Genomic DNA, 20,277 nt, shown 5'->3' with positions numbered 1-20,277 from the left:
GTTTTCTTTTGAAGGAAATGTTTACCTAGACATGAAAATTAAAAATATTATTTTACTCACCTACAAGTTGTTCCAGACCCGTATGGTTTTCTTTATTCAGTGGAACACAAAAGGAGATGTTTTCAAGAATGTTCACACTGCTCTTTCCCATAAAATTAAAGTGTATAGCGAATATGTGTAGTCAAAGAGAAAAAAAAACTCCATAAAAACCCCATAAAATGACTTGTGTGCTATATTCCATATTGTCTCAAGCCATACAGAAACATGCAGTAAAATTGTGGAAGATTTGACATCACTGATGCCAAACACCATTGGTTCTCGGCTCAAGTCTCATAACCAATCGCGACCAGCCAAGTTTGAATGTGCAGAAATGCAAATAAGATGTGAAAGCTAAGATGGAGTGGAATATGTTCATTATTACGAAACAAAACCTTTTGATTATTTCTTTATTTTCATGTATTCAGGGATTTTTTCCAACATTCAAACTGTGATTGGTCATTTTGAACTAATGGCCACACCCACTCTGCCTTAGAGCCAATCACTGCTCATCTGATCAATTAGATCCATCCAATCAGTGAAGAAGGAACTGACAAATTATTAAAAAGCTGTCAGGGACGCCTTTTCCGTCAGACCTCATTCATTGACAAAAATGTGCTGTTTACGTTTAAGAAACATTTCGCCTACCTGCATGTCTAATTTGATTACTGAAATGTGTATTTAAATCTCTTCATGTTAAGGATGATATTGTGGGTGAAAGATGACTAATGCTGAGTGATGTACCAGTCATGGTCACCGCTGAGAATGGACAGAGAGAACAGGTGTCAACTTGGAAAGGGTTCTTGGTGATGAATGATGTTCGTTCAGGGGCACAAAAGAGATTTTGTTTAGTCACCATCACCAAAAAGAGAAAAAATGACCTGTGTTGTTGCTGGCCTTGGCTTCCAAGAGTTCGGCCTCCACTGGATGAGTAATTGACCTTGTACAAATCCTTTGAGCCCTGGAATCATATTCAGAACTGGTCACCCTGTGACCTTTGGAATAGAAGGGGGCATGAAAGCTGATTATTGGAAAAAATGTCAGTTCTTACCCATATGTTATATCTATAAATGTTTAGAGGTGATTATAAAAATAAGCTTAGGAGATCATAGTAAATAAGGTCTCTTTTTATATTGGGAATGTATTGTCCACCCAAAATTTTTATTACAGAAATGTGTCTGGATGTTTTACTTTTTAGCTGTTGTCTAATTCTCATTATGTTCAATGATGATTCTGATAAAAATCATTATTGTAAAATAAATGATTATACTCAGAAATGTACATCTTTCTAAATAATTTATCTTAATTTGCATTAATGTGTACAACACAAAATATTAAATACAAGGTGAACAGAGTGATACATAAAGTAGTAAAAAGTAGTAAAAAAAAAGAGTTTCTTGAACTTTTTTGGCTTAAAAATCAATCAAATTAAAATTCTAAGTACTACTAACTCATTCGATCAAGTAACAGAACTGAGGTTGTAGGGGGAATACCCATAAGTCCTTGCACTTGAATAATTTAGGAATGTTTGTTTGGTCAAAAGAAACTTGTTGGGCCATTTAATTAGTTGTTATTAATATTCATAGAAATTTTAGCTCTTTTTAGTATTATTGATGTTGTTTCACTGTAATTAGTTGTTTTGTGTAAAGATAACATTAGGGTGATTAGTGTTCCCTTTGATAAAGTGAACTGATACATTTGTGTATCTAACAAAGGTTTTCTAGTTATGCTGACATAAAAAGACCATAAGTTGAATTTACTTAAAATGCGTGATGCAAAAATGTTACATATATATTTTAGTAAATCCAACACATATTTTTTCAGTGCACTTGTGCAAACACTTAAATGCATTTAAAAAAATATACTTTTTAAATAAATTATATATATATATATATATATATATATATATATATATATATATATATATATATATATACAGTGTGTGTGTGTGTGTGTGTGTGTGTGTGTGTGTGTGTGTGTGTGTGTGTGTGTGTGTATATATATATATATATATATATATATATATATATATACATATATATAATTGTTATATATATCTGTATATATATCTATATACTTTTTTTGGGTGGGGGGACACTGATCATGAAAATTTTGTCACAATGCAAAAATCTTAATGGTCCAAAAAAGCAGGCTTCTTTCTTTTATGCAAAATATAATTTCTTATTTCTTTCTACTGATTTTGATATGAACCAGACACATTCTTGACAGGTTTCGTGAGACACTTCCATGGCGGAATATATGATCAACTCCATCAAAGCAATTAAAACAAATAAGAAACTTAGAGAGAGAGAGAGAGAGAGAGAGAGAGAGAGAGAGAGAGAGAAAGAGTGTGTGTTTGGACCTTATTATAAAAGGCCATCTTTATGTCAAGGAACTTAGGGGTCCGTGAATGTTTTACACACAGAGTTGACTCCTGTTTGACCCCTCGCTGATCGGCCCAGTCACACACAGCTCGCCTCTGAAATAAAATTTTATGCACAAAGGGTCAAAAAAGATGTTTTATACCAACTGAGAGAGTGGTATACTGTGCAAAATGACATAGTGAGAGAAAATATGTCCATCTGTATTAATATAATACGTCCAGTGTCTGTTTGGTTTTATTAAAAGACTCAATTCATCTTGAGTGATTTATTTTCATTCATTCACAGCTGTAGAAGCCAGACCTCCATCTGGAGTATTAACTTGAATATGTCCTCCGTGTGACCTTCACCATTCATCCTGTCTAAATTTTAATCTGAGAGTGAGGAAGAATCTTATAAAGCCCAAACTCCACAAAACAAATATTTGCCCTTTTAGTGTGATAGAAGGTAAAAACATTTACTAGCATAGGGGAACCATTTGCAAGTTCTGGTCTTATTTTTCTTCTACATTCCTCAGAAAGAGAATTTCTGGTCCAGATGTCCACCTACAACTGAAATGTTATGGATTTCATCATAGACAGGAGTCAATGTTTTAAGACTCACTCAGTCCTACTGTGAAACCCTCATAGAATAAAATGAATATCCTTGGTTCAATACAATTTAAGCTCTATCAACAGCATTTCTGGCATAATATTGATTACCACAAACATTTATTTTGACTTGCCCCTCCTTTTCTTTAAAAAAAAAAAAAAAAAAAATCTGGGTTCCATTGAGGCAATGGAAGTAAATGGGACCAACCCATAAACATTAAAATACTTACTGTTTCAAACAGCCACAATAAGTAAACAATATGCGTGTTAACATGATTTTAGTGTGATAAAATCACTTACTAACCTTGTAAAGTTATAGGCAAATTGTACATCTTCATTGCCATGACGATGTAATGTCAATAAACCTTAAAACTCTAAAATGACTGTACAAATGATGATATAAACAACTTTACAGCTCAAATAATACATTAGTTTAAACAAAAGAATTAAGTGCTGCTATTAAAATCTTCAAAAAATCGCCCCATTCACCCCTGGAGTCGCGAGTTTGAATCCAGGGTGTGCTGAGTGACTCCAGCCAGGTCTCCTAAGCAACCAAATTAGCTCGGTTGCTAGGAAGGGTAAAGTCACATGGGGTAACCTCCTCGTGGTCATGATTAGGGGTTCTCGCTCTCAATGGGGCACGTGGTAAGTTGTGTGTGGATCGCGGAGAGTAGCATGAGCCTCCACGTGCTGTGAGTCTCTACTGTGTCATGCACAGCGAGCCAGGTCTCAGAAGCGGAGGCAACTGAGACTTGTCCTCCACCACCCGGATTGAGGTGAGTAAGCCACCACAAGGACCTACTAAGTAGTGGGAATTGGGCATTCCAAATTGGGAGAAAAGGGGTTAAAAAAATCTGCATTGTTTAGCCTTTTGATATTTCATTAAAAAAATTCACAAAAATCTAACCTTTAATTGAAGTAAAACTATTGAAACAGGGGAAATATCTCATTATTAAATAAATATGTTTCTCCAAAATGCATTGGCCATAATTATCGGCACCCTTTTATTCAATACTTTTTGCAACCTCCCTTTGCCAAGATAACAGTTCTGAGTCTTCTCTTATAATGCCTAATGAGGTTGGAGAACATCTGGCATGGGATCTGAGACCATTCCTCCATACAGAATCTCTACAGATCCTTCAAATTCGGAGGTCTATGTTGATGGACTCTCCTCTTCAGTTCACCCCACACATTTTCTATGGGGTTCAGGTCAGGGGACTGGGATGGCCATTGCAGAACCTTGATTTTGCGGTCAGTGAACCATTTGTTTTGTGTTGATTTTGATGTTTGTTTTGGATCATTGTCCTGCTGGAAGATCCAACCAGAGCCCATTGTAAGCTTTCTGGCAGTCAGGTTTTGATTTTTTATCTGTTGGTATTTGATAGAGTCCATGATGCCATGTATCCGAACAAGATGTCCAGGACCTCTGACATAAAAACAGCCTCACAACATTCAAAATGCAGCACCACATTTAACCGTGGGCATTGGGTACTTCATTTCTGTGTACGCCAAACTCATCTCTGGTGTTTGCTGCCAAAAATCTTTTGGAACTTCATAGAACCCGGTCGCATTTGAAGTTCCAGTAGTGTCTGGCAAACTGAAGATGCTTGGGTTTGTTGTTGGATGAGAGCAAAGGCTTTTTTTCTTGAAACCCTCCCAAACAACTTGTGGTGATATAGGTGATGTCTGATTTTTTTTTTTTTTTTTTTTTAGACTTTCTGACCCCAAGACCCAACTAATTTCTGCAATTCTGCAGCTGTGTTCCTTGGAGATTCTTTGGCCACTTGAACCATCCTCCTCACTGCGTGTGGAGACAATATAGACACATATCCTCTTCCAGGCCGATTCGTAACATCTCCAGTTGATTGGAACTTCTTAATTATTGCCCTGATGTTGGAAATGGGCATTTTCAATGCTTTAGCTATTTTCTAATAGCCACTTCCCATTTTGTGAAGCTCAACAACCTTTTGCTGCACATCAGAACTATATTCTTTAGTCTAACCCACTGTGATTGATGATTAAGGGAATTTGGCCCATGTGTTACCTCATATTTATACCTACCGGGCAGGAAGGAGAATTTATATTAAAAAAGACTTAATTGTTGATCTGTTTCTCACCCACATCTATCATATCACTTCTGAAGATATGGATTTAACCACTGGAGTCTTATGGATTACTTTTATGCTGCCTTCATGTGCTTTTTGGAGCTTAAAATTTTTGTTACCCATTCACTTGCATTGTGCGGACCTATAGAGTGGAGATATTCTTCAAAAATCTTTATTTATGTTCAGAAGAAAGAAAGTCATACACATCTAGGATGGCATGAGTGTGAGTAAATCAGAATATTCATTTTTGGGTGAACTATCCCTTTAAGCATATTCAACTGAACTGCACATTGATAATGTGTTGGCTAAGTGCTCGCATCTGCGTACACGTACTTGCGTAAACATGTTTTTGGCCTTAAAGTCAACTTGAAATCAAAGTTGATCATATTTACTTTCTTAATACACGTTCCTGATTTTATTGTGGTGCATGTGATTTCATTGGTGCATATTATTCCAAAGAAAAAATGTTAGTCTTAGTAGTTTTTCATCAGAATATAATAACTTGCTTTGCCTCTGAAATGACTTTCCTTTTCGGCTGATGTCATCTAGGTTGCACAGGTTATTGGCTAATGTTAACCAATAGCCAAATAACTATTAAGAGATTGTTTAAGGGTACTGCTTTAAATAATGCAGACTTTTTAAAATCTTGTAAATAGCTAACCCAGTTATTAAATGCCGATTCTTTTCTATTTCGAAACACGCACTTTTCATGATCCAATCCAATTCCTGATGCATAAAATCAAGTCCCACCCCAAAATTTCCTGTTTCACTCAGAAATACGTCACATTGTAGAAGCAAAATGGGTTGCGATTGCGAATGTCATTTCATGTTGACTTTAAAGTCAGGAGTGACACCTTATAATAGATTATGAACCAGTTATTACTAATTAATTTTCATTTAAAAATTCAACCCATTGATAGATCTGCTGTTTATCCACATAAATAAGGAAAATGCACAAAACTGATCAAACTTCCATTTAATGGAAAATTTGTTTGAAGGGTTTGGAGATGTGAATGAGAATTACAGCAGCAAGACAGGAAAAAAAATAATCCTCAGATTTGAATTCGTCACACACATTCCTCTGCACCCAAACCTGGAGCTGAGAGAGCGAGAGACTGTTACATGGCGGTCACCCGTGCTCTCCAAAGAGTTTCACATTGAAAAGGAAAAAATAAACTACACATTACCATATTTACACTGAAAATAAGATGCAATATTAATAATCACATTCTGGAAATCTCTGAAGATAGATACACATTTACATATTAACACCCATATTCTGCATAGTGTTCTAAATATCACAAGAAAACATATTCCTTTTCTGTCTAGTATGTCTGTGTGCAATAAAAGATGCCAGCTTACATTACACGCACACAAAACAAGAAAACAAATTCTATAGTTTTGACACCCTAATACTGCAGACTACAGTAAAAGGCTGAAAGCATGAACCATTCTGGTATATTTCACTGCAAGCCATTGCCACCAATGTATAATGTTTCCTTTTATGGTCCTAATTCATAATTAGCACTGACAAACAGTCAAGGACGAATACCTGCAGAAATTTAGCAGATATAACATAGGGTCCAAAAGTCTGAGACCGATGTTTTCACTACAAATTACAGTATGTTATCGGCATAACAAATTGGGTGGAAAAGAAGATTAATTAAAAACATAAAAATACATGAATTTCACAATTTCTTAATGTTTGGTATGTCCCTCTTTTGCTTAAATGACAACATGCACTCAAGCTGGCATGGACTTCACAAGTTTGTGCAAAACCTGATGATTCACGTTAACCAGCACGATTTGAGAATGTTCCAGTGAGCATCTTGTGTTCTTTAATTGAAGCAAGGAAATCTGATCTTCTGTACAGAGTTAACATGGTCAAAGTCACAGGGTTTCAATGAACAATTTCCAGATTTTCAAATCTGTAGGTCTTTCGTTTAACGGAGTATTAGTGCAAAAGAGCACAATTTTACATATTATTTATTTTAAACCATAAAATGTCTTTGTTTTACATTTTTCGAAATACTAAGCTGAGTTTATTTCCAAGTTTAAATCAGGTTATGAATGCCAGATTTTCAATGTGGTCTCAGACTTTTGGACCCCAATGTATATTGTGCAATAGGAACACAAGAGGTTAATTTTGATCCAGATACATTTGATTTTGACAGAATTTGTGCAAATGCTCCATGATACGCAAATTAGGAAATTAAAGCAACATGAAACTCATTTAAGCATCTGAATTGTTAGGCATTACAGAGATGGCCTGAATATAACGAACAGTAAGAGTATTTGAATAACGAGTATCGTAGTATACGTTATTGCACATATAACTGATTATGTCAGATTACACATTATAAAATATCTAACAGGCTTCTTTGATAGCCACAGACATAGAAAGACACACAGAACTCCAGTAACTCTTCTTTGTCGATTCTTCTTTACATATTTTCGAGTGTAAATCTTTCCTCTTTGTGATGAAGTGCTTGTTCCCAGGCCGTATTTGGTTCATTCTTGATTTTTGGATTGCAGGGCAATGCTTTCTGCCTTCTCACCCACACCTATACACTAATGATGAGGGGGTTTGAGCAGGTCTGTCTACTTGCCCCAGGCCCGAAGGAAAAAATAGCAAAAAAATAAAAGAGGAGCAATAGTGAAGGAGAAGAAGAGACCATTCTGGGGAGGCGAGGAGTTGGTGCATATGTCCTAATCGGCATATATGATAAAACCAGAGAAGGTGCTGTACTTGTTGTTGTTTCCCCCGTGGGCTTTGCCCCCATCTAGTTTGATGTAGACTTCATCTCCGGGCTCCAGGTGAAGAACAGCACTGTTGCTGGCGTAGTCATAGTTCTGATCCGCGTCTTGGGCAATGGCGCTAGCACGTACCTGCGGGAGGAAAGGAACATTTAGTTCAACATTCAAAAGCTCTGGCTGTCAAACCCCAAAATTGCTGCATACTTTATATGCTTCCCATGCATATAGAACAGACTTAAAGGTATAAGCAGATAAGCCTCCTGAGACCCATCCAAAAACAAACAAAACAAAAAAAAGAGTGAGATTTGGAGGTTTGGAAATTTCGATTATGGCCTTTTGTGCATAACAAACAAATATCAAAGTTTATTATGTTATTGTCCCACTATATCATTAGTATACCATATATACTAATGACAGCCACACCCCCAGACCTTTGGTATCACAGAAAAGCATGGAATGATGCCTTTAAATGCACCAGGACTTAAAACAGTGCCATGTATATAACAATGACAACAAAAAAAATCAAAATCTGACAAACGAGGTTCTCATGGAGAACAAATGTAAGCAATCACTGCATACTTTAAATTAGCCATATGTCTGAGAAATATGAAATATATGACCATTTTACAGTATGCACATAGGTAAAACTACATTTACAATTTTACCCAGGTAAACTTAATTTCAGGAACACAGACAGCTTAATGCCTGCAAAACCTCTTTAATATAGTATATAATGAGGCTGTTCATTACGTATCTCTTGTGCTGTGTTGCATGATACACAAAAAACTGCTTGAACTCACTGAGGCTGTTTCATCTATTAAGTGCTTAAGTGTTTTTATTTAGGTGTAAAAATTCAAGTCATTAATTTTCACCATGCCAAAGTTTGTCTGAAATTCACAGTGCCCAATGCATTATTATTTTTATATATTATTATTTAACTCAAGTTTATTGCAGCTTTGAGAAAAATAGAAAATATTTTTTTTATTTAATATCATCAGACAAAAGCAGTTTTCATACATTATTATTATTAATTATTAATTTTCAACAGCAGAACATCTGGTAGAAAGACACTACTCATTGTATTAAAATGTATTTCTCAAACCAGAGCATCCGAATATGTTATTAAAGGTTTGTAAATTAATTAACTGGTATTGGAATAAAATATTCTGACAATTAATGAGATAGTTATAACAATAATAATAATAATAATAATAATAATAATAATAATAATAAGTATTATTATTATTGTTATCATCATTACTTTAATATATTAATAAACATAATTATCAATTATTACATATCTATCTATATTATGTTATGACATAATATAATAATATTTTATTATATATTATATAACATTTTATTATATATATATATATATATATATATGTATATATATATATATATATATATATATACACATACACACACACACACACACACACACACACATCACTTATTATATATTATTATATAATTTTTTATATTTAACACATAACATGACAACTGACATCAAAAACTGTTTTAATGGTCTGATACTTTTATCCCAGATGTGTCAACAGCCTCCTGAAAAAGGAGTTTATCTGTATAGGTCAGACACCACCTAAATATAACCTGAACAGGCACACAGTCTTCTATGCACACATATAACAAAACGCTAATTAAGAAAGAAAGAAAGAAAGATTAAACTTAGTTCATATGCCTTTCCTCTGATGTGTAAGTGAGTGTTGTGTATGCACGCGATCACCTGGTTGTTTTTACACAGATCAGCCCACATGCTGGTTCCGTCTCCTCCCCGCATGAGCACATGGTAAGTAAAGAAGTAAATTCCCGGTATGGAACAGGTGAATTTCCCCGTCGTCGGGTCGTAATGATTCCCGAGATTCGTGACCACATCGTCAAACTTCAGAAGCTCGTAGCCCTCGTGTTGCTTTTTGAGCCCTGCGTAAAAGGCTATTTTGGGAACGGTGCTGTAAGTAGCCGCGCTGATGGCACCGGTGGCCACATTCGGTCCCGGTTGTCCCGGTAATCCAGGTCGGCCCGGTTCTCCTCTCTCCCCGGGAGGTCCAGGTGGCCCCGGTTCCCCAGGCGGGCCCCTCGGTCCCGCTTTCCCCGGGCGCCCTGGTTCACCTTTTGGACCTTGTATAAAAGTTGGTAACGACTGCATAAGGTTGCTGTCCCGGACCGTGTCTGCTGAGACCGTGCTGGTAGGGGATTTGGTGCCATAAGGGTCGCAAACCATCCTGCAGGTGCCGAGCATCTCGAAGTGCGAGGCGGAGGTCCCGGCGGAACTCACCAAAACCGGGATTAGGATCACCAGCACTAGGATCATGACAACGCCGAGCACCCCAGCCACGATCAGCCGCTTCCTGCCGACGAGTCGTGTCAGGACCGGCCGGTCCTCTTGTCTGCTTTTGGGAGAAATTTTGAAAGCTGGCGAGGGACTCTTGATGAGGGAAAAAGTCCAATTGGTTTTGTGAGTGAATTTTTGGCCTGGACCCCAACCGCTTCTCTCTTTTTTTTTTTTTTTTTCTTTTTTTCTTCTTCTTCCAAACTTCTTTTCTGCTGATGTTGTCTTACTCAAGTCGCACTAAAACACAGTCCTGCCTCAGCATCTGCACCTCTCCAGAAGCGCATCACCATCAGCATCTCTCCATGTGGACGCGCAAAGAAAAAAACTCCACTGACGGAAGATAAAAGAACTCCGTTATCCTTCCTTCGCTTTTAAAGTCTTTCTTCTGCGCACAAAAGACTGGATGAGCTGGGAATAGCAGGATAAAAGTGTGTGACATGAAGATCTGGAGAAGAAAGACGCTCTGTGCGCGTGTGTGAGCGCGGTACAGGACAGGAGAGGGAAAGAGGGAGGGAGGGAGGGATCGAGCACCGTCTTATAAACACCAAAACGCAAAACCACAGGCACCCAACAAATCTATCTAGAACTCTCCAGGAGAGACAGGCAAAAACAAAAAAAAGAAAAAAAAAAACAAAAAAAGAAGAAGAAGCAACTAAACCCAAATCAGACGCCACAAAAACGCACTTTAAAACAAAGGGGGCATGATGTCACACAATGTGGGGTACGTTTTTAAAAAGGGAAGCTGCCGTTTATTGACAATGATTTGAGAAGAATAGCTTTTTTTAAGAAATACTATACATGAAGTAAAAAAATAAAAAATAAATAAATAAATAAATTATATATATATATATATATATATATATATATATATATATATATATATATATATATATATATATATATATATATTTTAAATACAATTTTATTTAAAATGTATTATAGGGTTTTTAATGGCTTTTCAGCAATACTTTACCAGTAAAACAGTTTTGTAAATTTAAAGGCATATTCCGGGTTCACTTCAAGTTAAGCTTGATTAACAGCATTTGTGGCATAATATTAGTTAGCACAAAAAATAATTTCGACTCCCACCTTTTCTTTAAAAAAGACAAAAATCTGGGTTACAGTGAGGCACTTAAAATGGAAGTCAATGGGGCCAACCAGTAAACGTTAAAACACACTGTTTCAAAAGTATAGCCACAAGACATAAACAATATGTGTGTAAACATGATTTTAGTGTGAAAAAATCATTTATTAACCTTTTCTGTGTAAAGTTATTGCCAGTTTTACAACTTTGTTGCCATGACAATGTAAAGTTAACAAACCCTAAAACCCTAAAATGACCGATTTGAACAACTTTACAGCTCAAATAATACATGAGTTTTAACAGAAGAATTAATGTTTTGGGGCAGTGGTGGCTCAGCAGTTAAGGCTCTGGGTTACTGATCAGAAGGTTGGAGGTTCAAGCCCCAGCACTGCAAAGATGCCACTGTTGGGCCCTTGAGCAAGGCCCTTGACTCTATCTGCTCCAGGGCACCATATCATGGCTGACCCTGTGCTCTGACCCCAGCTTAGCTGGGATATGTGAAAAAAGAATTTCAGTGTATAAATTATTATAATTATGTAAGTGCTTTTATAAAAAATATAAGCTTCACATTTCTGCCTTTAAACCCTCCACAAATTGGCCCCATTCACTTCCATTGTAAGTGCCTCACTGTAATCTCGATTTTTGCTTTTTTTAAAGAAAAGGAGGGACGAGTCGAAATTATTTTTTGTGGTAATCAATATAATGCCACAAATGCTGCGGATTGAGCTTAACTTGTATTGAACCCGGAATATTCCTTTAAATACATACATTCAAATTATAGTAAAAGCAATGTTCAAACAGCAAAAATGGAAAAGTTGAATGAAAACATTCTTTTGACTAACAGAAATTATAACAAATTGTGTGGAATTATAAAATATAAAACATATGTGACAACCTGCCCCAACCTGACATTTATGGAAAATACCCTTTTCCTGAGAACACAGTTCAACTTTTTGGTTACAGTCTCATTATATGGAAAAGCTTAATTACATTGTTCGCCCTTGAATGACAGAATGTATCCCATTGTGGTTTTATTGTGTTCACTTGTTCACCTGAAAGCTATTATTAAAACATTATAATGTAAATTCAGTTTTGTGGATAGAATTCACAAAAATATCCTAATTTTGAACTAAGTGAAGCATTTGTGCAATTGGACCTTTGACTCAAAGCCTTGTAGTTACTGAGATACCGCCCTTGTGACAATTAGCCCTGGTCACCCTACATTTAAATATGTGTAACAGATACTGCAATGTAAAGTGAAACCACTAGATATTTTTTGGCTTCATTAAAATGGGATTCTTGTTGACTTTTAAATGTGCAACCCAAACTTTTGCATTCATGCAGTCCCTTTTTAGTCAAGTTGACGTTCTAGGTCACGACATTTAAAAATTAAGCTATTGGAAATGTTTATTCACAGTTCCGTACGAGTACCTGAAAATGAACTTTGAAGGTAACTGCTGAACCGCTAAATGACACGACTGCCAATAGTATAGACCTGCTAGTGATGCGCTGCCACTACAGGACGCAAGAACAAATCATTCATTTAACTCCTATTCGAGAATCAACCTTTTTACAGTTGCACAACAGTTTGGGTGCATCTCTTAGACAATTCAACAGGTTATTTGTGCAGTGACCTCTGTTTTGTACTACTATTGGTTGGACTTAAGTGCTTCTACAAAAAAGTAATTTGGTGGTACTATGGTACAGTGATGGCATCACCATGGTATTTTGATATATACCATGGTCCTGAAATACATGTACCATGGCATTTACATGGTACTCCAAGGTACTTTCAGGAACAATGCGATACTACCATGGTACATGTAAAAAAACATATGGTAGTACCATGGTACTTTTTGCTACTTTTTTGTAAATGTGTCAGGGGACTGATCCTGGAGGTTGTTGTGTTGTCTTAGAAAGGAAATCATATTTGAAACCTCACAAACATTGGCATCTCCAATTAGCATGCAAGCCATTCATGGTTACCTCTTTAACAACTTGGTAGGCATATTGTTCTGTGTTTTGATTCAGCAAGATCTTGAACACACCCAATTATTCTCAGACAACACAATGGGCCACTATCCATACTGTTTACCTTAGGTGCTTGATGAAAGTCTACGCTCAACGGTGTCTCAGACTACACCATTTCATTGGTCGGCCTGGGACCAACTCTCTAGAGGAGTTTCCCTCACCCCATAAATCAAGCAGCAAAAATCAATGACCTCGTTTAGCAAGGGCCGTAATGCCCTTCAGCATATGAGCTGCATAGAGAGTACGCCACGAGAAATTGTTTGAAACGGGGTGATAAAACTAACTAAACAAACCAAAAAAGTAATCAAGTCAAGCAAAATCACTACAAATCTGTAACTCCAGGAAGACAAAAAGACATTCATGGATTTCACCGAAAGGTCAGTGAGTAATTGTTGGCCGTGACGCGTGTTGCCGTGCATGGTGATCCATCGCCATTCAGAGCCATTTTTAAACTTTAACATCCCATTTCCAATCGACACTGGCAGAAGGATGGTACAAGCTCAGGTCGGGATCTAAAGAACCGTTTCTCTGCGGAGCAAGAGATTGATTGCTTGACGACTTTGCCCCGCAATGAATGTCCAACAGTTTGTGCCAAACTTTGAAAACCACACCTCTCCAACTCTACAAGATTTATAGATTGAAATGTGAGGGATTCAAGAAAGTTTTGAAAGTGGATGAAGAATACTAGGGGTGAAAGACAGAAAGGGAGACAGTAGGAGAATGATAGAGGTGTGGTACGTGGTGTGAACAGATGTTCATGCTGAGTTTGAGAGTGTGTCGAAAGTAAGTATATTGGGGGGGGAAAGTGTGCACTGGACAGATGTGCCTGCTGAGTGTGAACGAGCAGGACAGGGCGACGCACACACATCGTCTGGACAAGGTAATAATGAGATTAGAACATTAGCCGAAAAGGGTTGAGACAGGAACTCCCATAAGGCTATCATAGACCTTCTTCCAATACAAACCCCATCATCTGACTCACAGCTGTTTCTGAAAGGTCAGCTCCTTTACCCCTGATCACCTGACATGGATCTGGTCAGGGCCATTACAGGGCCTCCGATGGAAGATCGTTTTTAGATGTGATAATCCTCTTTAGCTGTTTCAGATCACACATTCCAAATCAAGCATTCTGAGAGCTGAGATTCCAAGATTTTTTTATATAACTTTCTCCCAAATAGAAAACTTGTGCCTCTAATTTTTATAATGTTGCTCCTTATCTTTAATGCAAGAAAATCAATGAGTTTGGTCTTTTTGAGTTGGTTTTTAACACTGACTGGGCCTTATTTATGAAACCGGAACAGAGCGAAAAAACACTTCCTAAAAACACTTTTTTGTAAATTGTCACAATGACACAACAATAAAAACAATACAGTAAAAAACATAAGACCTAATTCATGAAACACAGTCTGAACAAATTTCTGTGTAAATAATTTTTGTAAATTGTCGCATTGATGTGACAATAAAAAACTAAATAAGAATTCATGAAACATATAACAAATGTCTGTGTAAATCTTTCACAAAACCATTTTCTCTCTGTAAATTGTCGCATTGATGCGGCAATAAAAAAAACAATACAATAAAATAAAATACAAAAGACCTCATTTATGAAATATGATTATAACAAATTGTGTAAATCCTTGGTAAAACTATTTTTCCCTAAATTTTTTACAATGACGTGACTATTAAAATCAATACAATAACATTAGAACTAATTCATGAAACACAATCAGAACAAATTTCTCTGTAAATTGTTTGGACATTTTTTTTAATTGTCGCATTGACATGACAAAAAAAAAAAAAAGAAAAAAAACATCGAAAAAACGTAATAAATAAAACACAAGCAGAACAAATTTCAGTGTAAATCATTCGCAAAACCATACCCCCCACACAAAATTGTCCCATGTACGTGTCAATAAAAACATATCAACAAGATCTAATTTATGAAACGTGAGCAAAATAAATGTAGGTGTAAATCAACGTTAAACCATTTTTTTCCCCGTATTTGTTCGCAATGGCATGACAATAAAAAAAAAAAAACAATACAATAAGACACGAGCAGAGCAAATTTGTGTAAATTGTTCATTAAACCTTTCATAAACCGTCGCATTGACGTGACAATAAAAAAAACAATACAATAACTTAATTTTTATTTTTTTATTAATGAAACACAAGTAGAAGAAACGTTTGTTTTCATAGATTGCAAAACCATTCTTTCACACTATGACACTATATATAGACTAGGTCAATAATCATCTCATTTTCTGATTATTATCTGGTCTAATGCTTCTCTTACAGATTTACGATTCATGTTGAATTAAGAAATACTGAATCGTCAAACAAAATTGTGACTATTTTAATATCAGTAATACAGAACATAGCGCATAGCTTCATGTGCACATGATAAAAGATATTAAAATATTACAGCTTTATAATGTAATTAAACATTCTGTGACATTTTACAATATACAACACATCTGTAAAAAAAAAAAAAAAAGAAAAAGTAAAACTTCAAATTCAGCCAAGCTTTGCAGAATTAGATGATGTTAGTGTACGCAACCTAAAGGCGTAGTGGGCATCATTACACCCAAAATGACAGTTATTGCTAAATAATTTCAACCACAATCCGGTTCTTTATAAACTGCGTTGTTCGGTAAGAAGTTGCACTGTCATGTTACGTTGAAAACAATAACAGTCAGAAACAATGGCTGTTGCATGTTGATGGTTTCAAAGAATGCCATCTGTGGTTTGTTGCGATATCTTGTTGACCCTCTCAAATGGCCAGTGGGACGTTTCTGTCTGGTTTCGGCTGTGTGTACCATCTGAAGCTTTCGTTTGCAGCCATTCATATCTGTCATTAAGAGGCAGAGGAAGCAGTCAGCGGCATCCCCCCAGAGACCTGACACAATCCTGCTCAGACTCGACTAAGTCCCCAAAACTCTGGCTAAATCCCTGTATGGTTACACAAGCCTTGTCACTACCCCCCAGAATTCACTAAGAAATGCTGCTCTCTTCATGTGGATGGTTGAATAGGACAATACTTCCTCTGCCTCTCTAGAGATACAGGCAAAAGAAACATGTTCAGAAACCTGATTAACGTCCAACACCATGTACAATAATGTTGTTAAAAAGATAGTTAACCCAAAAATGTAAATTCACTTACTCACCCTCATGTTGTTCCAAACCAATATGACTGATTTTCTTCTTTTTGAAGAATGTGCTTGTCATTTTCTTTGCAATTACAAAGGATGGAGACAAGAGCTTTAACGAATATACGAAGAAATACTATGGCTTTGTGTGAGGAAAAGACCAAAATTTAGGTCATTATTCACTAATAATCTTCACCTCCAGATAACTGTACCTGGAGTTGAACACAAAACTGGATTCGTCGGATTTGTGAATGAATTATTCAGATTAGTTTTGACTAGTTTTAGATTCATTAAAAACGTTAGACTCTATAGAACTATTTGTTAACGAATTGTACTGCTGCTTTTATGGCGCTTTTGCATTATTCCGAAAGCTTGAAAGCTCCAGTCACCATTCTCTGTAATTGCAAGGGGGAAAAAAACAAGTAACAAGTATTCCTAACAATTTCTACTTTCGTTTTTGGAAAACAGAAAAATAAAGTGAGTAAATGATGACAGAATTTTCATTTTTGAGTGATACTAAGTCTGACTTGACAGAAGTAGCACTTACTCTTAAACAGTGTAAATATGCAGGTTGTAGGTAGAAAAAAGGACACTTGTCACTTGGCAAAGTTAGACACTTTTTTCACTTTTGAAACTTGGGACAATGACATTCAGTAACGGGTTTTGGGGCGTATCAAGGGTGGACCCACCCAGAGGTTAGTGATTAACATAATACTGAAGCAATATAAAACATATTTTCAGAATAAATATAAAATGGGAAGGCACATGCAGTGAGGTTCAGCTCAGAGAGTTGGATCAGCCCTTCTTCATCCTCTTCTTCACTTGTTCTTGGCCGCCAGCGGCTTGCGGCTGATCTTCTTGGATTTGTCAGTGCTCTTTTTGGGCGCCTCGGGGTTGGCCTGCATGTGTCTGCCGTAAAGACTGCAAAACAAAAACAGACATTGTGTGATCACACCTGGCCGCTCTTAGTTTCTGCAAAAAGGGTTGAATACAGAGTAGCGAGGAAGAGGAGTTATATTTTTAGTGTTAAGCAGCTGAAAGAGGATTAATTGAGTCCAACACACTGACAGGTCCCCCAGTGGGACACTGAACTCTCTGTGCTGTCCAACACCCTTCGGCTACAGCTGTGTATGGCACAGAGAGACAATTATCCACAACCACCCTACACAGAGTGGAGAGAAAGAGAGGACATGTAGGAAGAGCAATTTCCAGTCCAGTGGTCTATCTCTATTTCAGAAGCACTCAAAGAGTAGGTTCAGTAATACAAGGAAAATGAAAAAGAGACAGATAGAAAAAGAGAGGGGGAGAGAGTAAGAAAGAGCTAAAGGGGATGAGAGTTACAATGTGTATTATGGAGGCATGATCCAAACACTGGCTCTGTTCCAAAACCTATTGAGCTGCCTTGCTTTCTACTGCCTTTATAGGCAGCTGTCTTTTAAGGCAGCATCTTGAAACGAAACCTGAGAAGTGACCGTTTTGAAACGCTCCACACAGGAGGCAACTTTGTGCATCATGCAAATGGTGACATTAGTATATTGCTAAGCTAACAGCATTTTAATTAAATTAAAGTATTTTCATTGCTGCTTTTTGGTACTGAATAAATATGATGCTTTTTGATATTGAATAAAATATATTTATAATTAGGGCTATTACCTGATTAACATTTTTAATCGAATGAATTACATGACATGTCGATTAATCAGATATATAAAAATTTGCTGAGAAAGACCCCAAATAAAGATAATTCAATATTCGATTGTTTTGAATTACGATTTGATAATTAGTGCTGTCAGTCGAAGGAAATCGTTAAACGTGATTTATCGTATAATTTTTCATAGTTAATCGCGATTAAGGAATTTTACTCTATGTATATTTTTTTCTTGTCAAAATGCATTTATTTCCTTTTTTAGGGAAGAAAACAAAACAATTTGTAACAATATAATGCTTTATTAACATTTTCCAAACAAAGCATTCCACGGTATAAAGATGCACTAAAACTGCACCAATTCAAGTAACATTAAACGTTTCCCAAAGTCTTAGTGAGGTTGACTAATTGAAATAACTAGTTCCCATATAGGTTGCATACTCATTGCAATGGGCATTAAATCTCGTAAACTCTCATCCTCCACAATATTAATCAGCCTGCAGACTGTGGCTATCCGCTTTGCTACAGCAATCGTGAAGCTGCTTTCATGATTCACGTCAGGGCGTCAATGCCAGCATCAAGCGTCGCTTTGATCTCCATATGAAAAGCGGTGCAGACAGCATCACATTCTGTGTTTTCGTTATAGATAAGACTTGACCTGCTTCTGTGGTAATTAAATTGCATCTTACAGAAGCTGCAAAGTACTTGCTTTCTGTCACAAGTCTTGCTTTTAACATACAAATACTGTTAAGAGATCCTTTCCCATCGCTGTTGTGTGTGTATTGTGGTGTGTGCGTCAGTGTAATGACTCGGGGCGGATACCTAGCAAAGGTTCCGCCCTAGTCCTCCAGTGTTTTTTTTCTGGTTTATGCTTTATTAGCGGTAAATGCATTAATCGCGATTAAGAAAAATTTACACGTTAAACGTTTTTAATTAATCATATGCTTTAACGCGTTAAATCTGTCAGCTCTAATAATAATCAAAATAATTATAATTATATAATTATAACGTACATATGCGTCATACGGATGCTTTTGGAGGGTCTTGCTGGTTTTCAGCGTCATAAACCACATTTTTAGGACACTGCATAAAGCTAAAAGTAATTTGAAACTTGAAAATCACATCTCAAGATCATTGAATTCTGTTGTGTTTCGTCCAGCTGTCAAGAAATTGTCCCGTGTAACCGGCTCTGTGAGGTTTGAGGCGCGCTGACTGCCCCCTGCCAATTGGTAAGAAAATACATACTTTTATTGAGGAATTGGGTCATATAACATATGGATCAGGTTGCATGATTAGTTGCGTTCATTTTTTTAAAATGTTACTTAAAAAAAAAATTATTAATCAGACTAAATTAACACGTTAAAGCGACAGACCTATTCCTAATTAAAAATTTTAAATCAATGTATAATTTCTATGTCTGCCATCTTAGCTGGATTTTTTCACTGAACTCATCACAATGCATTATTATGGGATTGCCTTCTACGCGAAGTATACAAGCAATACTACCTGACAATTTGGCTAAAAGAAGGCAGCATAATTGCGCCTCCTACCTTTTGAAAGGATTTTCACTTTTGAACGCCTCCTAAACCTTAAAATGCGGCCCACATAGGCAACAGTCTCAACAGTGATCCCCAATGCTGCTTTAGTTACCTCATTATAACTCATCTCTGATTGGATGTTGACATAGTGGCTGGTGACTGCACCAAGCATGTCAGAGCATGTCAGAACCATGACCATGACATTCCCAAGAGTAATTAAAGAATACTATTTGAAGGAGAATTCTAATTGCAGAGCAGCGAAATGTCAAGCGGTAGCTCGGATTCATGACTAAAGTTCATATCAAATATTTACAAAGGACCACACAGGGCCCGAGCCGAGAGAGCAGTCGTTCTCAGCTCAGTGTTTGAGCCGTTTTAATTATGTCATAACAGAGTAGTCATTTAGCAGATGCTTTTATGTAAAGTGACCTACAGTACACTTATTATAGGGACAAATAGTTCATGGACTATCCCTTAGTGGGTTTGAACCTACAGTTTTTCAGTTGGCATCTCAGAAATTTACTATTAATTTTCATTTGTGTTTATGCATTTGGCAGATACTTCCATCTAAAGTGACTTATAGTGCATTCAAGGCTCACACTGTATCACTA

General features: G+C 36.6%; 2 protein-coding genes across 4 annotated transcripts in view; both read right to left on the bottom strand.

Moving 5' to 3' along the window:
• Window positions 1–6,073: 6,073 nt before the first annotated feature.
• On the bottom strand, window positions 6,074–10,735 carry LOC127431827 (complement C1q-like protein 3). The gene is made up of 2 exons (XM_051682409.1): window positions 9,617–10,735; window positions 6,074–8,001 (listed from the first exon to the last, which is right to left on the bottom strand). Exons 1-2 carry the CDS (start codon window positions 10,199–10,201, stop codon window positions 7,822–7,824), a joined length of 765 nt encoding a protein of 254 aa, XP_051538369.1. The 5' UTR covers window positions 10,202–10,735; the 3' UTR covers window positions 6,074–7,821.
• A 4,741-nt stretch (window positions 10,736–15,476) lies between these two features.
• rsu1 (Ras suppressor protein 1) overlaps window positions 15,477–20,277 on the bottom strand; it is a 40,243-nt gene continuing 35,442 nt past the window's right edge. The window contains exons 9-10 of one of the 3 annotated variants that reach the window (XR_007895657.1): window positions 17,249–17,404; window positions 15,477–16,185 (exon numbers count right to left, since the gene is read on the bottom strand). Coding sequence is in view for 2 of the 3 variants with exons in the window: in XM_051682402.1 (XP_051538362.1) it covers window positions 17,302–17,404 (103 nt within the window). In the remaining variant the exon portion in view is untranslated. Of the gene's footprint in view, window positions 17,405–20,277 lie in introns of all 3 variants that reach the window. The other 2 variants (XM_051682402.1, XM_051682401.1) reach the window with 2 other exon arrangements.

This window comes from Myxocyprinus asiaticus, chromosome 41 (assembly GCF_019703515.2).
Source record: "Myxocyprinus asiaticus isolate MX2 ecotype Aquarium Trade chromosome 41, UBuf_Myxa_2, whole genome shotgun sequence".
Classification (NCBI taxonomy): domain Eukaryota; kingdom Metazoa; phylum Chordata; class Actinopteri; order Cypriniformes; family Catostomidae; genus Myxocyprinus; species Myxocyprinus asiaticus.
This window is presented reverse-complemented; position numbering and strand designations above follow the sequence as displayed.

Excerpts from the sequence above, each read along its gene's own strand:
- LOC127431827 (XM_051682409.1), bottom strand. The coding sequence starts at position 10,201 with ATGATCCTAGTGCTGGTGATCCTAATCCCGGTTTTGGTGAGTTCCGCC. Across the intron at positions 8,002-9,616 it reads ATCTGTGTAAAAACAACCAG|GTACGTGCTAGCGCCATTGC; the intron begins GTGATCGCGTGC and ends TTCCTCCCGCAG.